Source organism: Pezoporus flaviventris, unplaced genomic scaffold, assembly GCF_033815535.1.
Source record: "Pezoporus flaviventris isolate CSIRO_AGI_PZ_B2104156 unplaced genomic scaffold, CSIRO_AGI_Pfla_v1 ptg000013l, whole genome shotgun sequence".
In the NCBI taxonomy this organism is placed as follows: Eukaryota; Metazoa; Chordata; class Aves; order Psittaciformes; family Psittacidae; genus Pezoporus; species Pezoporus flaviventris.
The window spans coordinates 25,667,613-25,689,129 of record NW_026892561.1 but is presented as its reverse complement, the minus strand read 5'-3'; the positions used below and the strand labels follow the sequence as shown (position 1 = coordinate 25,689,129).

Sequence of the window (21,517 nt, the reverse complement as noted above, 5' to 3'; positions counted from 1 at the left end):
CTCCAGTGTTTGTCTGCTAGCAGTGATGACATGTGAATCCAGCGAATAATACCAAAAGATGGCCAAACAGGTTTTCATGCAGGATAGAAACACTCGTACCTTCAAACCCCAAGGGAGTTGGGTCACTCTTTATTTCATGTCTCTTGACTTTAACTGCAGGAACAAGGGGACCTGTGTGAAGTTTGCAGAGTCATAAGTCTGTAAATATTGTTAAAGGAGAAACTTGCTTTCCCATTTCCTAGAAACACTACCTGCCTAATACTTCCCATTACAACCAGAAGAATGACCAACCCCTAAATTCTAGGTGGTGAAGATTAACACTTTCGTGATGTGGACAGGAAACAGACCCCTTTTTACACGACAGTGGACTGTAACTAAGTGTACCTGCTTCCATTCACATTTCACAGATGTTTTCTCTTGCTCTTGCCCGGGAGATGGCACTAACCAGACTGAGTCACAATCTCAGCTTTTTATCCATGAAGTTGGCAGGGAAGAGCCCACGAAAGCCAGCATTTATGCACCACTGGACTGGAAGGCATCCGTCATAGATCCTCCTCCAGTACCCTGACTCCACATGTGGAGGACTGGTGATGCGATGGAGCTGAACTGTTAGCAGTGAGGATCAGCGTGCAGCAGTATGCAGTAGCCTTGCATCTGATGATCCAAACACCCCAGCTAGACCTGCATTTGGCTGATGCTGAGACATGACTCAGGTTTCAGCTCTTTTTTAAACTGAAATACTTTCTTAAAGCAGATGCTGTAAATAAAATACTTAATAGAAAATCACTGATTTCCCACCCCCCTTTGTTTTTACAATCATTACAAAAGCAGTTTTCTCAGCATTCAAGAAATTGCCAACAGTCTTATGGAGGACAGGATCCTAGGACAGGATTTCTTTATATGAAACTGTAACAAAGTTTGAATTTCAATGTAATTCATACATGCTGTCTTTGATAAGCCACATGAAAGAACAACCTGTTTGCCCTTTGTCTTTGTGCATATGTGCTTCTTTCTGTGGTCCCCAGCTTCGTTAATAAATAGTAGGAAATAATTGTGTCTTCCGGTAACTTAGCAACTGATCACATATGTCTGAAGTTGTTACTGACGACAGAAAGCTATGAGAATGTCTTCTCCTCTTCTGTGCCAATCATTTCTAACTGGTGATGTTTTAGTGTTATGATCTAAAGAAGTTGGCAAAGAAACATTTGTAGGTAGCGGTAATATCACATCCTTCCTCTGCCAATAAACCCCACCATGACCTTGTTTCATGACTGGCTCATTGCACAGTCCAGAATATGGTTCATATCCTTCACAACTATTTAGAATAAAATAACACTGCAACCTTCTTCCTGATAAATATATAGAAAATATTTTTATACAAATGAATTCAGCCATTGTTCCTTCTATTTTGGTTTGTGAGATGCCCTGCAAATCAGTTCCTCCACTTTGTTCCAGGAAGTGACAAAGGACAGTATATTCAGAATTTGATGTAAGAACATCTGTTATCAAAAGTAAGTCTGACATGTAGGCATAGGTGCCTACAAACCCATGGGTTGCTTTTGAGTTTAAATGTAGGCACTAATGCAGTAACTTAAAGTAAATTTTGTAAAACTGACTTTTTTCAAAATAATTACAGCTCAACATAAAAATGATAAATTCCCACATAAACTGCAGAGTTCAGTGAGGTCTAGGCACCTACCTACCATGCCTATAAATGTCCTTGCAAACACAATTTCTAATCATAAATGTGATTATGCTAAATATGCTTAAAGCTGGCATCTATTACTACTCCATTTTTTGGCTTGATTTCAGGCCTGTTTACCATCTGACATCTGCTATGAAGTGAGAAGATTCTCTCCTTGAAAGCAAAATTCCTGAACAGCTTCAAGGAAATGGAGAAATAATTTCTATTGAATTTCAGTTAATCTGAACAAGGGAGAAGTTGGAAAAACTAGTCCCACATCAGCCAAAAATTAAGATAGTTTCCATGGAAACTAGCACCACTCTTTAAAGTCTATTATGGAGAAACTGAGAAGAGTCACTGTGTGCACTGGCAGCACACCTTGATGGACGTTCAGACTGTCGTGGCCTGCCTCTCTGCAGGTGTTATACTGATCCTAACACTCCTTCTACTGGAACCCCTTGCATATATAAAATTTGAACCTGATGCACTCACTCTGTGAACATCATTTGGCAGTATATGTATCAGTAAGCAGGAACGAGAAGGGTAGCTAAGCAAGCAGCATGACAATACCTTTGGTCACAGCAGAAGCATTAACTGTGGTGCTGATGGAGGAAGCTAGGGAAAAGCGACGGGTAACTTCTCTTTCCTTAGATTCTGGATCTGGGAGAATAGACAGATGCAATGCAGGGCAGGATTAGAGGTTAATAAGCACTGAGGGTAAAAGATGTCTAAAGAAATGCAGCAGCTAGAAAAGGGTAAATAAAAGGCAGGTTGCTCCTCTAAAACAGCCTGGAAAAATACCCTCAACAAAATGAAAAGAGTTTATATGAACTTATTTTCAAAGCAATTCCAATTGCACCAATTTTATACTTCAGAAAAAAAGACTTATGCCAATTAATATTTTAGCAACCAACTGGTGTCTAAGTACAGCTACAAAACACAAGGAGATGAGCATGATGGTTAGAATGGTGTGTTTTTCTACAGGTAAGGTTTGGATTATTTAGACATGGAACTGTTTGTTCTGCGATGACTGAAGTACACTGAAAACCAAGCAGGAATTGTTTGAAGTTCACATTTGTAATGTACAGAAATTAACTGTGTGAATGCCTGAAAGCACTCTCTGAGCCTCCATCCTTACCTAGCATGTGGTAGAATGGTGTAGATCAGCTGGAAGAAAGTGAAAGCAACAGAGCTAGGTTTTTTAGTTTATTCCAATTAGGATCCTGTTTTTTCTCCAAGTCCACTCAGGACTGAAGACACAGCTTCCCTAGATTTCACTATGAGATGTGAGTAGCATTTTTGACTCGAAGTATTTAATAATAAATGAACTGTCGTCTAGCTTCAGAGAGTACACAATGTTTCAAAACAATTCAGTGTCATTAAGCAGCTCTTAAAAGACTGCGTCTACACATCTCCAAGCACATGAGTACACTTCTTGCACCGACCACCTACAGCAGCACCACTTGGGAGAAAAGGTTTCTTGCTTACAAATATTTCAGGATTTTTTTTCTCTTCTTGCTGAAAACATTCTAAGTACATGTGCTGTGTTAGCCAAATGAGTATTTTCCATTGAGACATGAATAAAGCTATTCATGTGCTTCATGTCTTGGTTTCACTAAGGTACTCAAACACTTAACTCTACCAGGGCACAACCTCAATTGAAAATGGTATTAGACATGGCTTTAAATATTTTGTTGAAGGTTTTTAGATTTCTTAAAAACTATTTGTGAATTTTGTGGTTTGATTTTTAAAAATATCAAATAAATATTTATGTAAAAATTAAACAGTTCTTTCTATTTTCACCAAAAAAAAATCCTGGGATAGATAAAGAGGTATTTCACACAAAACTCTTGGTAGCACATGTTTACATGTTTTGTGGAATCTTAGCCCAGATGCTCTGAGATGGCGCCTGTGATTCAGAGGGCATTTTCTGTTCCAATGGTCTCCTTTCTCTTACCACATTTACCTTCCTTTCTCTCTCTCTTTTTTTCTTTTTTTGAGGATGGTAAGCTGGCATACAGCACTGGAGTAAACAGAGTTTCAGACAATTTTATATTTCTGGTAAAATGTCCTCTGCAGAACTGTATTACTGTGAAGATTTCCTTACCAGGGATCTTAAATTTCTCTCTCCCACCCCTCATCTTCACATTTCCTTATTTTAATGTTCAGTTACACAACATTCCTCTTTACTTTATTTCTGCCTAGTAAATGTCACACTCACTATCTGTTTCCAGTGGAGCTGAAATTAATGTTCTTGGTTGAACTACAATTCCTATGTCTTATTATGCCAAAACGTCAGGAAACCGTACTAGCTCCTTAAAATCTCAGTGCAATTTTAACTGTAAAATGGCTGCTGTAAAAAAGCTGTAAATTCTGTATCTGCCAATGCACTTCCTTATCAATTTACTCATAAAAGCACATATATTCAAGTACATCCCTATTCACAGGTCAACAAAAAGAGGAAAGAAGAGGTTAAAATCTGTTCGCAGTGATGATTACAGTAGATGACTCCAAGATTAGGTTGCTGTAGCTGCCCTCATTAAAATACAAAGAAATTTTCACTTTATAACTGAGGCACTGAGTTACATTTACACCGTATCATGCAGCTCTTAGAGACTCTGTGACAATGCCAAGAAATATGAACTTAGCTCTGCAAACCAAGACAGCTAATGCTGACCCAAGAGTGGGGAGATACAGAGTGCTATGAGTGTGAGGTTTCATACACCTTGGTGCCAGTTCTGGTATAGCTGCCTTGGGGTATCTGCACTGATGGTGTGCAAGATGGTAAAATTTCTCTTCCAGCATTTCTTTGTCCAACATGCCAAGGTGCTTATATACAATATTTTCTACCCCATCACATCCTGCCTGGGCAGACAGTTCAGCAATGCTTTGAGCATCCATACTCCACTACCAGCTGATAATCATCAGGCAATCTTGTTTTCCCTCTGGATAATCTTGTTATCTTACAGTCTAAATCTTCCCTTTTATTCTCATGTATTCTGGATATGACCAGACACAGCAGGTCTCAATCAAAGTATGCTCTGCTCAGTATACCATCTCCTACCACAGCCAGTAATGAATCCTCAAAGGAGTCAAAAGCAGGAAAAGATTATTGCAGTAATTTCCCTGTTACCTTCGCACAGCTTCCGATCTGCCAGTCCACATAGTGCCAGCTCGGCTTTGTGTTGTCAGTCCCCGTAGAAATGACCACACTGCAAATCATCCAGCCTATTTGCCAATTCATTTCCCCTATGCCAGGACCAGATTAGTAACTGAACAGCATAACAAAGTGAAATGGGACACTGTGTAATGGAAGTGTTTCACAGGAATCTCAAGTAACAAGACCCAGCAAGACTTGAGCTGAGAGTGCCTACAGATTAGGGGGTATGAACTCTTCTGAACTGTGCTTTGCTCTCTGGGACACTGAATACAATGCAAGACATTTCACATGATAAGAAAAATTCAGATAAAAGAGCAAAAGAAGTCCAAAACAAAATTGTAAATTCACTCAAATTACATTATCCTGCATTTCTGAAATCTGTATTTTGTAATGTCCACAAATCACAGGATCTGAAAGCCACTCCCTTTTTGTGTTCAGAATATTGAACTGGTTTGTCCATCTTGGATCTTACTACCAAGTGCAGCCTTAACCTTGCACTCAGAATCTTATGGCTGTGCTGGCTCTTGGTGTATTCTCATCTACTTTATAACACTCTAATTTCTGTATTTCTCTTTTTATTCTTTAATCTTGATTCTTCCTCTTTGGATGGTCTAACACTTTCTTTCGCATAAGAAACATTATTTATCAGACAGAAGAAAAGCCATATAACAACTATACAAAGAATAATTACATTATCTTTCCAGAAAGCAATTATAAATAGTTATTCAATTTAATTTATATTCACATTTCTTTCTTTCTTTTGAAGTCTCTTCCTTGTACAGCCATCACAGGAACATGCAATGCTCTCTACTGGTGGATATTAAGTATCTTCTAAATCTTTACGCACAAAGACTCCAAACACACCATTTTACAGTGTCATATAATTAAGCAGAAATGGCAATAAACCCCAGATCTTCTGAATTCTGGTTCTCTAGTTAGCCACTAGGCCATGGCTGAGCAACATGTGAAAAAAACAGAGAGGTCCAACCAATGAGCAATTTAACACATGAAAACCTCAGGTAACTCAACACAGAGATGATATTCTTCCCTTCAAGTCAGTAAATTGCTGAAGGAAGCTAGGTTGGTGGTTTAAAACAAGTTCACAGTTTGGCCCTCGAGAGAAACTGGAAATAAATCCTGTTTGCACTGTGCACCAGCAAAATACCCAACCAGTCATCTCAAAGGTGCTTTGCCAACAGTGCCATGGGAGCAATTTTTGTTAACAGCATCTTTGAGAAGAGAAGCCATGTGTGTGCATCAGACAGGAGCATTTTGGTGAGATGTGGCAGCACTCTAGGAAATAGCGATGGATGGCATTATGGGATGGAGAGAACACTGTGGGAGTGCAGGAGACAGATGGCCAGGGACCAAATGCTGTGTGGGGTGATTTTACCTTTGGGTGGAGCTCTGCGGTTGGAAAGACCTTGCAATGTGAATCGCTTTCTAGCAAGCGCTGTGCGCTCAAGGTTAAGGCTGGTGGAAGCATCAACTAGGAGAGAGAGGGAGAGGGAAGAGAAATAAGGAAGGAAGGGTCAGCTGTTCAGCTTGTGGGAAAGGAAAGGTTAGCACTAGATGACAACTGAAAATAAATAAACAAATAAATTTTGATTCAGTTCAAGCCTGAGCAAGAGCTAATCAATCAGGAAGGTGACATGGGGTCAGGGTGGTTAAACCAGATGAGCCAAACAGAGCAGCTGGGTTGAGTTTGGCTCACTGAGTTTTAATGGAGAACAACAACAAAAAGCAAAACCAAAGAAAAATAGGTGAAGGGATGTAGCTCTCATCAAAGGAAAATACAGCTTAACAGCAAGCTTATTAAAAAGGATCTAGTGTGTTTTAGCATGAAAACACTGGTTGGAACAACAAGGTTGTAGGAAGAAATAAGAGACGAATCCTTACAGTGCATGTACAGACACCAAGCGTTACGAGCAGTCCCATTTTTGCTATCCAGTACCAGCACTGAAGAGTCTCCCATTATCAGCTGTATGGCTGATATGCTCTCAGCCTTACCTGCTGAAGTCTTTCTAACAGCTTCTGAAACTGGCGTATAGTCATGCATTTGCTTTCATGATTTGCTGGGATATAAGGACTGCCATGCCAGCAAAGCTTACATGCCAGGCTCACACATGGATAAGCCAGCCATGCTGCCTGACAGTTGCCTTTATAGAGGTAAGTCACAGATGGATTTAGGTCCTGAGACTCTGGGTTTGAAAGGTGCTCAGTTACTCACACTGCAGGAAACAGGTGGACCTAGATCACCCCCCCATATCCACGCATTCCTGCCAAATTCTGCATCTGCCCCTTTCTTTGTGTGGGCAGGTAACACACAGAAGATATACGGCAAAGGAGCAGGAAAAAAGCTGTGTTTTGGCTGCCTGGTTCTGTGCCTTAGGATTTAACCAACAGGTTTTTCTTCCTCTTTATTTCATACACAGCCAAGTGAAAATCATCAGAGGGACAAATAAATACCAGAAGTACAAAGGGAATATGAAGAGACAGTGAATCCACCCTGACAGACAAGCAACAGACAGACAAGTTGTGCTTCCAAAGGAAAGCTCATCCCATCACTTCCTGATTTGCAACCAAGATAATCCAGGAGTTGAGATGCCTGCCTGCTTAGGTGGGTGTGAGGTGAACAGATTTTTAATAATACAGAAGCATTGTTTTGGTGGGGTTCAGCTCCTCCTACCCCCTGGCCTGACACCAGCTTTGGACCAGGCAGGTGCACCTGGTGAGGAACCACTATTAAGCAGTGGTTTCAGCAGTGGAGCACTGGGAAGCATTTGGCTTTCAGACTGCATGTGTTGGCCTAAGAGCTGTTCCCTGCCGTGTCTGTTCCCACTGTGAGGCAATCTTTGTAAGGATGCTGTAGCTTTTAAAGAATCCAGAAACTGGTGTATAAAATACATTTACTTTCTGCTTGCATAGAGCAAGAAAATCCATAGTACTTCATTATCAGAGTCATGCACATATGTGGAGGGGGTGGGTTTGTATGTTGGTTCTTCAGCTATGCCATTATATCATTTCACTGAGAGACCCCTTAGGATTTCATAAGCCCCAATAGCTTCTCAGCACTAACCAATCATTAGACCTGGTCTCTAAAGACATGTTGTCTCCACCCGAGTTATTTCAAGTCTTATCCTTCATTCTGCAGCATACCAAATAACCCTGGAAACCATTTCCAAACACAATAAGGACTAGGCCCTCATGAGCAACTGGTTGAAAATGAGCGTGCAATGGGTACTTGTGACAAAGAAGACCAACAGCATCCTGGGCTGCATTAGACAGAGCCTCTCCAGCAGGTCCAGGAAGATGATGCCGAGACACCTGGAGTACTGTGTCCTGGCCTGGTCTACCCAGGACAAGAGAGACATGGAGATATGTGAATGAATCCAGTGAAAGGCCATGAAGATGATTAAGGGATTGCAGTAGCTGACATGAATAAAGAGTGAGAGAGCTGGGATTGTTCACCTTGGAGAAGAAAAGGCTCAGGGGGATCTTATCAAGTAAAGAAGATGAAGCCAGACACTTCTCAGTGGAGCCCAGTGATAGAATGAGGGAGGCAATGGGCATAAACTGAAATATGGAAAATTCCATTAAAAAAACATGAAAAACACGTTTTTACTACGAAGGTAGTTAAAGCCTTGGGATGACATCCCCAACACAACTGTGGAGTCATCATCCTTGGTTCAGAACCCAACTGGACACGACCTTGAGCAACTTGCTCCAGCTTTCAGCAGAGTAGTTAGGCTAGGTGGTCTCCAGTGGCTCCTGCAGGACTTGGCTCCCATATAGCTTCAAGTCAGTGAATCTACCAATCAGGTCCACACGAAACTGTTTTATATGTAGATAACTCAATCATAGGCAGTTATCCATAAAAATAATGAGTCTGAAATAGCTTGCCTATAGTGTCCTCCCCCTCCGTACCACAGAAAACAGTATTTTAAAATTATCTGTTCACATTAACTACATAGACATTGAGAGTCTTACAGTCAGTAGGTGGCACAAGAGAGACAGGTTTGGCCGAGCACCCGACCACGCTGCCTGTGTACTGCGGGTTAGCACAGCCATGCCCTCCCCAGAAGTCTGCAGCAGGATTCCTCTATACCTTTGAAAGCAGGACCTAACTGTACATTTTAAAGACCTCAGTGTCCCAGCTAGAGGTGCCTCAAAGGACACAAAAAGTCTCAATGGGACATCGAGAGTCGGATAGCTTCTCCGCCGGCTCTCTGCACAGTGTACTTTACAGCCCAGCATGCACAGGCACACCCTGAATCACAAAACGGTAAGTGACATGCTGCTCGGCACTGTAGGAGCAGCCACATACCAGAGGATGAGGAGGCTCTCGGCTGAACTAGCAGAATTACACCGAGAGCCCTGAGGAACTGGTCATGGGAAAGCAGAAGACAGAAGAATGATAATCAGCATATAGGGTGATCCCAGTTCTCACACTGGACCGGTTAAAAAACATTAATAATTTTCCTGGATATTTTTGAAAAGAGGGCTTATGAATTTCAAATGAAAGCCTACTTTTCAGCTTGCTTAATTAAGAGAAAAGTTTATATTTATAAAAAAATACTGAAATAATACTGAAAAAATACTGAAATAAATACTGAAACAGGTTTTTAACATTGGATTTTTTTTAATGAAGAATCCTTAACTTTCTCCCCAGAATGAAAATATTGCAATGAAAAATCATTTGGTAAACATCCTAATTTTCAAAGGAAAAAGTATTCAACTTTCTTTTTTTTTTTTTTTTTCTTTTTTTCATCTCTATTTATAAAGGGGCCTGCTGTTACTTCAAGCCTGATTTGGTCATTAATCTCTTCAGACCTCACAATTTTCTTTTTTCTATTATAAAAGCCTTGTTCTAATGTTTCAAAATACTACCTAAAAAAGAAACTGCTGCTGAAATATGTTCTGTTCCTGCTGCTACCAGATGAGATCCAGTTTCTTTTTAGTGTTCATTTTAACCTACGTTGTATAGAATGTATCTATTTTACTCATGCCCTCAAATAATGGAGGGACTTTCTGTGACCACATGTGCATTTATTTACTGTACACTAGAGGGGAACCTATACACAGGAGGCAAAAAATAATAGTAAAGCCCATAGAGTCTTAAAATTAAATATGACTAGAAACTAACTTAGCCAGGATATAGAAGGTTAAAATATGCATGCTATTTGGACCCCAAATTTTTTTTAAAAAAAACACAAGATGTATAAAGAGCACTATAATGCATCAAAACTCACATTTAAAAAATCCTGAACTAGTGTTCAGGAAGTTTCGTGGCACAGTCACTCAGCTTTATAGCACTGTTGTGGTTTCTTTTCGATGTTGTGTTTAAATAACACACTTTTAAAGTACCCTCATAAAACTTCAGAAATGAGTGTGCAAAAATAAATATATTACCCATTGCAAGCAAAAAGCTCTGTCTCGGAACTCCTACCTCTCTTTTGTCTTGCGCTGGGACTGGAATTCCTGTTTTTATTGTTAGATGCTTCCACGTTTGATGTCTCAGATTTGTTTTCATATACACTTGATGACTTCCTGCTATACCTTCGGACAAATGAAATACAAAAATAGTTACATTCCTGCTTAATACCTGATGGAGCACTGAGCAGTAAGTATTCTTTTTTACCCTCAGATATGGAAGCCAAAGGAATAAAGGGCAGGTTTTAAAATCCTGTGTGCGATATAAATCTGTATCTGTGCAGGCATGTATGATGGGAAAAGCCATTCTCACCCTTGCCTCCTTGACATGCCATACAATAAGGGGTGTGCTTAGCCAGAGTTGAGAAGGGAAAAATGGAGGAACAAGATGATTCCCTGCAGAAGCCTTTTCTGTAAGTCCAACAGATGTGGACAGAAGGAGTGGGAACCAGGTTAGAAAAGTGGACCCCAGTTTTCCATCCTTTGCAGAAGAAGTGTATTTGACTCCAGGAGAAAAATGGGTACCAGATGGCATGTAGAGGTCATACCATGTGTAGAGGAACATAGAGATTCCAGTGGCTCCAGGATCTTCCAGCTGCTGTTTCTTCTCTTCTTTGAAAACACAAATCCAAGCAGGATGTCTCTGTCTATAGCTGAACCACAGATGAGGGCATGCATCTTGCCAGATTTGCACAAGTACTGGCCTTGTAATCCTTAATGGAATCATCCCCCATCCCCCACCCCAGGTTTGTACCGCATTCAAGCTGAAAGGTTTTCTCATGGTTCTTGTCTTTATTGTTTCGCAAATGTCTGGTGGTTTAGTCTGGGTGTTGACTGTTATCTTTGGCAGACTGCGCCACAATTTCATTGTATCTACACACTCCAAATATTCTTTCCTAAAATGCTAGTTATTAACATATCAACAATTACATAGTGTTTAGAATTAACACATGAACAGTTGTACTTAACATTCATATGGTTTGTTTTGCTGTGAGGGGAGGTCGAAAATATCATTAAAAACTTTAAAACATTCGGAATACTAGAGATCTGTGAATACCTGTTATAACTACATGCAGCCTGGGACTCATCGCTTTTTGTTTGAACCTCTGACCTGGTTTTGGTGGAACCTTAACAGAGGTCTCTGTTACCTCCTGTACTGAATCAAAATGTGATTTTGCAGCCTGATGTCAGGTATAAAATGGGGCTCAAAATAAATATGGGAACAAATCCAAAGCACACTCATGTTTCCTTTTTCTTTTTTTCTCTGTTCTTTCCCAGCTAGGCTGAGATAACGGTGAAACATGCAGCTGCCAGAGTTAAAGATTTACAGCTGTGAGAAAGACACCAAGAAAACACACCCGCTTTTCTGAAACAGCATCTGTAGTAAAACCAAGCATTTGTTATATATCATGTGCACAGGATATTTTTACATGGATGTATGACTGAATCAATCACTTCCAATAAAGCAGATAGTGAAACAGTTAGAACAATGGTCTGTTTAAGTTTCATATGTTTAACTAGATTAGAAAATAATACAAAGGGATCATTTAATTATCACTGAAATGCAGCAGCCATCCCTTGAGATACAGCAGCAATAAATACCACAGGACATCTCATTTTGGGATTAAAATGAAACTCTGGGGAAGAATTTACTAGAGGGAATTTGAACAGATTGAACAGGACTCAGAGATATTCAATAACCACCTGTATTAAGGGTACTGCCTTCAAGTGTCCCTTTGCCAACAACTCAGGTCCAATCATGAGTCAGCCCAGTCCTACCTTATGTCATGGAAATGCAGCTCTCAGTGCTTCGGTGGCACTAAACAAGGAGTAGTCTTTTTCACTGAACAAATGACAAAGGATGCTCAGGGAAGGGAGAGCATCCTGAAACCAGATTTCTCCAATGTTACAGTACAGGTTTGATGATTCTTAATTTATAATATATTATAATAAATTATAAAAAATAATTCTTAATAAGTAGAGTCACTGTTACACATGACCAACCCAAAAGAGGGTGTCTATTGGTTAGGTAAAATCTGAATAACTAATTAGCCTCCAGCCACTGGCTGAGCGCTGATGATGCTGGTTTCTAGTACTGTCTAATACTGGCTTACTTGTAGCACCTTTTGCAACTGGGGGTGCTTAGTCATGTCAGTTATAAACACAGACTATGACCATGTGGGTGGCTATAACAAGTCTAGCTTCTTCCTTTCTCTCCTTGCCCCCACCCAGCATCCCAAAACAGGCTGCAGAAGGAGCTCCACAGTCTAAGGTATTCTGGATCACTCCAGAATTCAAAGGTGGCAAAGTCACCTTGTGCTGCAGTTCCCCAGTCCTTGCTTCTCTATGAAACACATATTACAGAGGATCAAGATGGCCTTTGCTCACAGCAGCTAACAGGACACCATGAACTTTGTGCTATTTATGAAAGCCTAGAACATTGTTCTTTCATGAAGACTTACGATATTCTTCCTGTCCCTATAACACCCCAATATTTGGAGCAGATGCATTTAACCTGTTCTTCTCTGGGATAGTTGGCAGAGTGAAGATAACAAATATTTCATCTTTCCTTTGGTTTAACCCACTCTAGGACAAATAGCTAATCACATGGCTTTTCTTCCTGGAGTTAATTAATTTTCTGTTGACATATTTTGTCTATAATTTATGCTCTGAAATTTTTCACTTTAAGAGTCTTATAAGAGGGATATACATCTGGATTGATTTCAAATATTTTTGTGATTGCATTTCATATTTTACTGGAATAATTTTCTTCTATCCCTGAGGTAGTTTTGCTGAAAGATTTTTCATGCTTAAAACTTTTCAGCTTAAACCTTAAACAAAGCAAATGTAACCAAGTTTATAGAAAATACGGTGCAGGATTAGCAGCACTGCATCTGTTTAAAATTTCTTGCACTGAGTTGTATAGCTCTCAAAGGCTGGCTTTTTTACTTGGGATCTCTTGGTGTGGTTGATCCTGCTAAAATTCTACAATAATATCCCATACCAACTTACATTAAACTTGCCCAGCAATTGGGTCATTACAAAAATTTGCTGACAGCTCCTGGAAATGTTCCAATACATTTTGTCTAAACTCGAATTAATCTGGAGGTTTTTCTTTTGCAAAACCAAATGATAATGTTTGAAATTAATTCTGCATTGTGATTTTATTTTCCTCATGAGCAAAATGTTTATCTGTATTTACATGTGTTTAAAGAATTTGAAGATAAACTAGTAAGTCCTATCCAGGAAGCTAAGCACAGAAAACTGAGAATTTAGGGACTGTAAAAGCACAAAGGCAAGACAAATCTTGGTCCTGATATGCCTTAATAGCTGTGGTTACCTGCTTGCATTGGAGGAATCCATTGGTGCATGGTATACACTCTCAGTGATTCTTTGGTGCAGTTGACTTGCTTCTGTTAAAGAAAATAAAAAGATATTGCTCCAATTTATGTTGGAGCAAGTTGCTTCCTTGTTTGCATAGAAGGTCAAGAGAGAGAGAGAAATAGGAGAGGAGAGATTTTGACTGCTGCTGCAATAAAAACAGAACACTTGTACTTGAATAGAAAGGCATATGGTGATCTTAAAGGCTGAAAATGTAGCTCACCCAAACAGCTCTTCTACCCATGGTTTTTAAGTGCAGAAGAGGTTTCTTCCCCTACCACCTTCTCTTCCTAGCTCATGCACAATATGAATCCAGAGAATGAACATATTGGCATTTTCCTCAGAATACAAGTTTTGTACAGCTTTTTCTGGCCTTAGTAACATATGTACATCAGTCCTTTTACACATGCAGACTTCAGTAGAATATATCCCCATCCCTCTGAAGAATGCTTTTGCTCAGCATCCTGAATAAACAGCAATAATAAAATGTTGCTCAGACGCCACCTGTTCACTCTTTTGGCACAGATTCAAGGTAGCAATAGACTCATTTTTCTGGTAAATGCTGAGCAGAGAAAGATGGTCAGAAAGATGCTGCCAACCTGGCTTTCAGGGACAGAAGAATCTGACACTGAGAAGTGAGGAAGCAATGGAAGGAGCTGCTTTAAGCTCTAGGATTGAAGGGCTATTTCACCTTGAAAGAAGATAAAGCTCCTGTCAATGAAAGGAGAAGAAAGGGACAGAGGCAGTACTGAAAGATTAAATTTAACAAAGTCTTTTGTGGGTGGGAATGCTGGGAGAAAGAAGCACTCCGGGTGGGGAGTCAGAAGTAGCATTGTTCCTGGTTTTGGCAACAGATTCACAGCCTTTCAGAAATCACTTAAATTGCGTTCATAATTCCTTTGCCTGTGAGGGACAATTAATGCTCTTTGGGACTGGGGAATCAAGGTGTTACCCAAAGCCTTGTTAGCCTTTCAGGCCCACTGCAATATATGATAGGGGGTGTATATATACTAAGTATTTGGACACTAATGACCTATATGTTAAATTATTTATCACATACCTTTGGCCTTCTTTGCCCTTTACTCACTACAGCTGGTTCCTTCCAACATTCCAACTCCCTCTGCAACTCCTAACAACAGTCATTAAAAACATCCCAGACAAACAAATGTGTCCCTCTTCCTTCTCTCATTACAATGCACAGCTGGAGAAATATCGAGTCTTCGATTAAGCATGAATTAAGGCCTCTTCTTTCATGAGTCATTGGAAATAGAAACAACTGTTTAAAAACACAGGACAAAGCATTTGCTTCCTGTCATCAGTATTGTAATAAAGGCTTTGATTCATGTGATCATTTGGGAAAAGGCAATGGGAAGAGCTACAATAACATATAAGATACTATTTTTGCTTTCTGACTGCTGTTAAGCTGGATTCACAATGAAGGAAAACTTGACTTTATTCATAGAGTAGGATGAATGTCATCTTTGAATTTTCTCAAGATCAGACTGGATAAAGTCTTGAGTAACCAGGTTTGACAATTAACTGACTCTGTGTTGAGCAGGATGCTGGACTCTGATGTCCCGAGATCCCTCGAAATCCGAAATATTCTGTGATCCTATGATCTTAAGGCAAAACAATAAAGAATATAAAAATATAAATGTTTTCAAAAACTTTCAGTCTTGATTCTTGCATAGCTTTCTCTATGCATAGAAAATGCATAGTAACTCTAGCATACAGGTCTTGTATGCTGCAAAGATTTCACAAATGCTCATCTGGGTCACATACAAGCTTCATTTTCTTTGTCTAGAAACACACATGGAGAGTTAGCACTTTATCCTGTTACATATATACATTTTCTCCATAAGCTACTCTTCTCTTTGGTGGTATTCTACATAAAGCCAGCTTTTATGCTTCAGAAGTAAATATTAGAAACTGTATCAGAAAGTCCCCAGATGGAGTCATGGAAATGCACTGATAAGAATCTTGAATTCTTTCCTCAGCAGTTCCTGCTGAACTGACCACACTGAGATTCAGAATAAAAAGGAGAAAGGATGAAGACAAGGATAGTAACGAAAGACCTGAGTAGTAAGCATTGTAAAAGGTGTATTGTTAGTGGTTGGATTAAATTGCTGAGGCTAATGTGCATAGCTGTTTCCCTCCACTTAAGGACCTTATAAGAACTCATTGTCTTTCTGAAACAGACAATTAAAATAAAGGTGACCTCTAAAGTTAAAGTACAGGCACAGGTTTCCACCTAGGACAAAGTCTGCTTAGGAATCTGTAGGCTGTGGGCAGTGAGGCCTTGCTGGCATTGCTTTAACGAGAGGCGTATGTATGAGAGAAGCAGGATATGACAGGTCAGGTGAGAAGCAATGCCAGGGCCCAGGGAAAGTCTTCATTGAGCACAGCTATGGGATTTTTGTCCTAAGAGCGCCTGAAAAATTACTTTTAAGACACTGTACATTCTTACTCATAAACAGAATATTATCTCAGATAGCTTTCACCAATATGTTCTCTTACTATCTGGAATAACCTAACTGAATTCTGTCTGTCTTGAGTTCAATATCTTAAAAAAAAAAAAAAAAGAGGGTCATTATTTTAGGTACTTATGAGGCTTCAATCACTTGTGTTGTGCACATCACAAATCACCTTAATAGTGACATCTCTATGAGAGAGGGAGATGTCATTAATCATGTTTTACTGGGAGGTCACCTAGAAAAAATAGATGGGATAACTGACTTACATTTAAAACATACGTGGGTGACTAGATTTGGAGTAAAAACACCCAACAAAGCAAAACAAAAAATGGGATACAGAGGAACAGTTGCTGTGTCTGTCCATGTATGTAGAAGGAGATCTTTCATGTCACGTCTTATGAGAAGGCACAGAGTGAATACTGGGACCTCATCTCACATGCTGATGTAAACAGATGTTTCTAGGGTTGCAACTTGAGAGGAAGAACAGAGGAACATCATGTTCCTCAGACTAACTGTGAATGGAATTATGATTTATGCCATTTCTGAAGTTCTAAGACATTTTCTTTGATCAGGACAAGAGTTTCAATGCCAGTAATGCTGCAACCACCCAACTGATCCTCACATAGAAGATCTGATTTTCCTGGTGATATTGGACAGCACAGTAACTTATTCCAGATCCATGTTGCCAAACACAGCTACAGAAGGAAGGCAACACTACCAAATCTCACTCTCTATGTCCTACCTCTACATGCTTCCAGTTGTCCTGTCAGGACTTTGCGAATCTCTGAAATCCAGGTGTTTTTCAGCTCAACAGAAGATGCCTGAGAACACAAGAGGAAAAGGCAAAGTAGATCTAGTTAAAGCATGCTGCTAATCACTCAGCTGCCCTGAACTACATTTGCTCTCAATTTTCACAAGGAATGGAACACTGTGCCCAGAAGCAGAAGACACTCTTCAAGAAGGAAGATTTACCATGAATCTAAAATCCTGTCCTTGCTTTTCTGTTTAGCGTTCCAAGTAATTTTCCACTTTTTTTTCCTCTTCTACCCCAAATCACAACCATTTTCACAATTTAAAATGAGATAAATGGATCATTTCAGTGCCAACACAACAATGAGACTTCCAATGGCTATTGTTTCTTGAGTGTACAGTACAGTGAGAGTCATGAAACTGAAAACTTTCTTAAAAACAGCTCTACTAAAAGTAAGTATAGTCATTGGATGAAAAAGTATTGTTGTTACCTGAATTATGTAGACTTCTTCTCTGCCATTATACCAGATCTCAAACTTCTTATTATCCCCTTTTACATTTTCTGTAATGCCCACCGTGCTCATCTGTTTCAAAATAGTAAAGAAGCAGCTGGAATCTGGAAAATGTCAATAGTCTTTAAACTATTTATTCTCTGAGAAGCATTTTTAAAAGGCTACATTCACTTCTGCACCTTAGGGAGTCATTAGAAGTAAAATTCAGACCATGTTATTTCTCAACATCTAATTTATCATTCATGTTTCTGATTGTTTTAGGAAAAAAAATAAGTGCTCAAAAGTAACACAAGCTAATGTCTAATCATGACTTTATCCTCTTTGCTTTGCTTTTCTTGAACTGTGGGTCAGTTTTCAGTCCTATCCTGGCTTTTGTCCACCTATGCTACAGTGACCTGCTGAGGTGGGAGAGGACAAGGGATGGAACAGGGCTTTGTGAGACTCATCTACAAATCCAGACAACGCGAAAAATTCAGTGTTGTTTCAGGAAAATTGAAAAAAGAGGGGAGCAAGCAGCTAAGTGCCTAACTAGGCAAGATGAACAGGGAACTAAAGAAAATCATTCTAGATCTCTTAAGAAATAGACTTTTAACCACAATTTTGAAATCTAACTGCTATTACACTTACCAGCTTCCCATCTTCTTCCTAATTTGTTCAGCCCCCTTCTTCAGATTTGCCTCAGCATTGGATGTGAAGATTTAAATAGCTTTGATTATGTCATAATTCCTGCTGTCTCCTCAGAAAGACTTGAAACATTCATATGAATTTGTTTGCTTCTTGAACCAGATTCTATTACAATTCCTGTCTGGTTATCCTATAATAGGCTTGCAGCATTACACTCAATGATCCATGTTAGTTGTTCGAAGTCACAAGTGTCACACCAATGTGCTTAAAGAGAAAATTTGGCCTGCTTGTGTATCCCATCTTAACAGATGTCCTGATTCATATCTAGAAATGTCACTCTTGCAAATAAAAGGGCAATTCTACTGCACTGTGATTCATCTACAGCTATTATTGTCACAGAATATATCTGTTCAACTGATGTCAATAGTAAAACTTGCAATGAACTTGGAGGATGCTAATAGGAAGACCAATGAGAGATGCAGGTCCCTTGCTTCTCTTTATGGGACAGTGGGAAAGATGCCCATTTGTATCAAATTGCAAAACCAAGCTTCACGTCTGGAGTCGCAGGACATATGGCTGTATTTGTCTTCAGATCAAAACTAAATGGGAGCTTTCATTTACTCAGGAGTGTAAGGTAGCTCTAGATGTATACCTTCTTCAGTCTCCACAAGGAAGCATCCCTGTGTTGTGAGCACACCACATTTATTTCTCTTCCCCTACCATTACCACATTTATTACCTTTAATGAATTTTTGAAGCTGTATGAAGCTGTCTTCTCATGACCATCTGTGTTCTCCTCCCGTTTCTTGCAGAAAAGTAGCATCTTTGTATAGAGGAAGAGGTGTCTCTGCATCGGTTTGAATCTAGCCAAGTCCTTCACCTTGTTGTGTCCCTTCTTGTGGTCAGTCCACACATTGAAGGAACCTTGCATCAACAGTTTGCCAAGCTCACTAACATCACCCTAGCAAGCAAGGAAAAGAGACAGCCTGTATCACATTTAAACTAGGGCAATCCCAGGCACAGTTTTCCCCCAGTGGTGTTTAAGCTTCCAGGCAGAAATGTACTTTGGCATTCCATGTGTTGGACATGTTACAGCTGAAATCCCACCTGCTTGTCTCCTTGCTAAATGCATGTGGTTTCTTCAAATAACCACTAACCTATTGCTTTCCATGCCCATAATTCCTCACTCATAATTAGTGTCTATGGTCTGTCTCAGGACCTCTTTGGGTCTGACACACAGGCTGCCCCATCTGATGACCTCAGAGGAAGCACCTTGTGGCAAGAACTGAGTTTCAAGACTCCTGACTCCAAGTCAGTATGAAGGCACAGTGCAGTCCAGATATCCAGTCAATGGGCTTGGCTCTGAAAGATCTCATTTCACTTTTTGCTATGCTATGAACTGCTTTTATTCCTTTGCAAAACCTTGAAGGATGGACGCTTAGATGTCTAAAGACAGATTGGTGCCTAGAGGTAAGTAGGTGTGCAATTCTCTCCTATTTCTTTAAAAGCTTTGTCAATAATTTCTCAGCTCACCATCTGCAAACTATGCAATGCTGTACAGCCTTGTGCAAATAGGGAGTAAATGTACCAAGAAGCCATAAAAGCACCTGAAGGAGAGTGAAATTAAGCCCTTGTCTGAGGACCACTGATGAGTAAATACTTCAACTGATACAAATATTTGGCTCAGATGCCACCAGCACAAATTTTTCTAGCATGGTTCTGTACTAAAGAGTGTAGCAATGTGTGAATAAAGGCATGGCAACATCCTTATGGCAATGGGCTTCATCAAATAATGACAAACGTAATTATCCTAGCAGCAAGTTTTTCTAGGAATGCTTTGTACAGGAAGTTGACAGAATAAATTCAGTGCCTTATTAAAACACTTATTTTTAACATTTTTATGTTCTGTTGATTATAAGGTGAAGATTTTGGCTCCAAGTGGGCATGCCTGATTTCTTAAACTAAGGATTGCAACCTGTTCTCCCTCTTGCTCCCATCCTGTAACTGAGATCGTACTGCAAAAGCAGGGTTTGATGAGGTACTTTTCCACTCTGTATCAGGGTATTATTAGACTCTCAAAAGCATTCAAAACAACTCAGTAATTTCTATAACAGTCTCTCATTTCTAACAAAGAAAAAGACAAAAAAAGAAGAGTTGGATATTTTGATCTGTGCACACAGGACTGTGTGTATGCAGGTGTAATCTGCAAGCCTCTGAAAAGCTTATTGGAAAGAGGTAAATCTAAATAAAAAAAAAACCAAACAACTAACAAGCATATTTTTGACATAGTTCTAACAAGGCTGAGAGGCTCCTGCCACTCTAAGCTCTGTTCAATATAGCACTGAGTTCCAGAAGCTCAGTTCAACTCTTGTGATAGGTCCGTGTCTTCAGTCTTGGACCTAGGACTGGGATTACAGTAAGTGAAATGGGAAGCTACCACTGCAGAGTGAGAGAAGACGGGCAGGGATGGCATTCTGCAGCAATCCCACAAAAGACTTTGAATATCAGCCCACAAGCCTTGGACTCTCTCTTCAGTGTGGGCTTCAGAGAAGAGTACACTGTTTCTGGTAACTTGTACAAGTGGACAGCAATATTTTGTCCTAAATGAAGTTTATTTAAAATCAAGAATTTGATCACTATCTCAAATATAATTACTCCCTGTTAGAACAACACACTGTATCTCATGTTTGTGGAAGATGAGAGATACATATGAATGACTTGAGTGCTGCATAACTCATAAACAAACTACCCAGACCAGATTGTATACAAAGGTTAGGACCACCGGAAACACCTCTAAAACTTCTGCTCTTTAAGCTTTACCCTACTTTTTTGTGGCTATGTCCAAAAATAAAATCTAAAACCCAACCAACCAACCCCAAATTGCAATTTCTTACATGAGAGGTCAGCTCAAGTCTGCATGCACACAGCTCCAAGAAGCAGAATATCCTATCCAATTAGGAGCACTCATCTGCTGCCACAAAACCTGCTTTTCTGCTGGCATAATATCCTTCTCTGAAAGGCGTTCTAGGCAAGTATTTCTATCATGCCTGTGTGGGAAAGACTCCACAAAATGGGGCGTGGTTTCATGAGCTATAGGAGGTGTTTATCTGGCATCCCAGCTGAGCTTCTGGGACAGATGGAACAGGGAGAAGAAATTATTGGGCTCATCCTCTTTCACACTTTCACCCCATTTAATATTGTGTAACAAACCATCTCAGGAATGCTGTCAGCATTGGGCTATGCAAGCCATGTTCCATTTAGTCCTGTCTTTCAGTTCAGCTAACAAAGCAGAGGCAAAAATCTAATCCTTGGAGCTACTATCTGGCATTTCATAGAAGACTGATGAATTTAAAGTAGATGCTAAAAAGCTTCTACTTTTGAATTTGCCAGGGACAGGAATGCTCTGTTGAAGTACAAAATTAACCTGAGAGTTGAAAATAAGGAATGGGCAAACACAAGTGAAAACACACTCAATTTTAAAAAGGGAAAAAAGGCAGATC

General features: G+C 39.7%; 1 protein-coding gene across 9 annotated transcripts in view; it reads right to left on the bottom strand.

The window, feature by feature from the left end:
* The window catches only part of MCF2L2 (MCF.2 cell line derived transforming sequence-like 2), a 180,673-nt gene that overhangs the window by 8,315 nt on the left and 150,841 nt on the right, over positions 1–21,517 (bottom strand). For 5 of the 9 annotated variants that reach the window (XM_061452399.1, XM_061452400.1, XM_061452398.1 and 2 more), the window contains exons 22-29: positions 18,757–18,978; positions 17,374–17,466; positions 16,875–16,953; positions 13,618–13,690; positions 10,294–10,403; positions 6,238–6,333; positions 2,255–2,344; positions 100–171 (exon numbers count right to left, since the gene is read on the bottom strand). In XM_061452399.1, coding sequence (XP_061308383.1) covers positions 100–171; positions 2,255–2,344; positions 6,238–6,333; positions 10,294–10,403; positions 13,618–13,690; positions 16,875–16,953; positions 17,374–17,466; positions 18,757–18,978 — 835 coding nt within the window. The remainder of the gene's footprint in view (positions 1–99; positions 172–2,254; positions 2,345–6,237; positions 6,334–10,293; positions 10,404–13,617; positions 13,691–16,874; positions 16,954–17,373; positions 17,467–18,756; positions 18,979–21,517) is intronic. The other 4 variants (XM_061452405.1, XM_061452404.1, XM_061452401.1 and 1 more) reach the window with 3 other exon arrangements.